The 459-nt window shown below is 39.7% G+C and overlaps 1 protein-coding gene across 1 annotated transcript in view; it reads left to right on the top strand.

Moving 5' to 3' along the window:
* Window positions 1-453, top strand: part of LOC107579390 (protein odr-4 homolog) — a 4,644-nt gene extending 4,191 nt beyond the window's left edge. Inside the window, exon 12 of the mRNA XM_016265225.1 lies at window positions 46-453. Coding sequence (XP_016120711.1) covers window positions 46-113 — 68 coding nt within the window. The 3' untranslated portion in view covers window positions 114-453. The remainder of the gene's footprint in view (window positions 1-45) is intronic.
* The last annotated feature ends 6 nt before the right edge of the window (window positions 454-459 follow it).

Genomic DNA, 459 nt, shown 5'->3' with positions numbered 1-459 from the left:
CTCTCTCTCTCTCTCTCTCTCTCTCTCTCTCTCTCAAACACACAGGTGTGGCCGTAACAGCAGTCATTGCTCTCCTTGCCACAGCCACATCACTACTGTATTTTAATGAATGACAATGGAAATAGAAAATATGTTTGTTTGAGTGAGTGTGTAAGTATGCATAAGTGAGTGTGTGTGGAGTACTCCCTTATAATCAGTAGGTTTGGCTATTTGAGTCTAGACAAATCTTAATTTTATACTATACAATGACAATGTAGAGAATGACTGTAATGTCTCCAACATTCACTGCCGGATCTCACTGATGCCCACTGATGGGTTCATTCTGTAGCTATTCTTCTGAAATTAAATGTTCATCAAAAGACAAACATCAGTGAGGTCTGATGTTGGGTGATAGGCTTTGTTCAGACTAGGGCCGCACAATTAATCAAATTTCTAATCGCGATTACAATTATGGATGCC

Source organism: Sinocyclocheilus grahami, unplaced genomic scaffold (genome assembly GCF_001515645.1).
Source record: "Sinocyclocheilus grahami isolate Dianchi unplaced genomic scaffold, SAMN03320097.WGS_v1.1 scaffold17022.1, whole genome shotgun sequence".
NCBI classification, from domain to species: Eukaryota; Metazoa; Chordata; class Actinopteri; order Cypriniformes; family Cyprinidae; genus Sinocyclocheilus; species Sinocyclocheilus grahami.
Note: the sequence above shows the minus strand (reverse complement) of the source record. Positions and strands in the feature narration are given on the sequence as shown.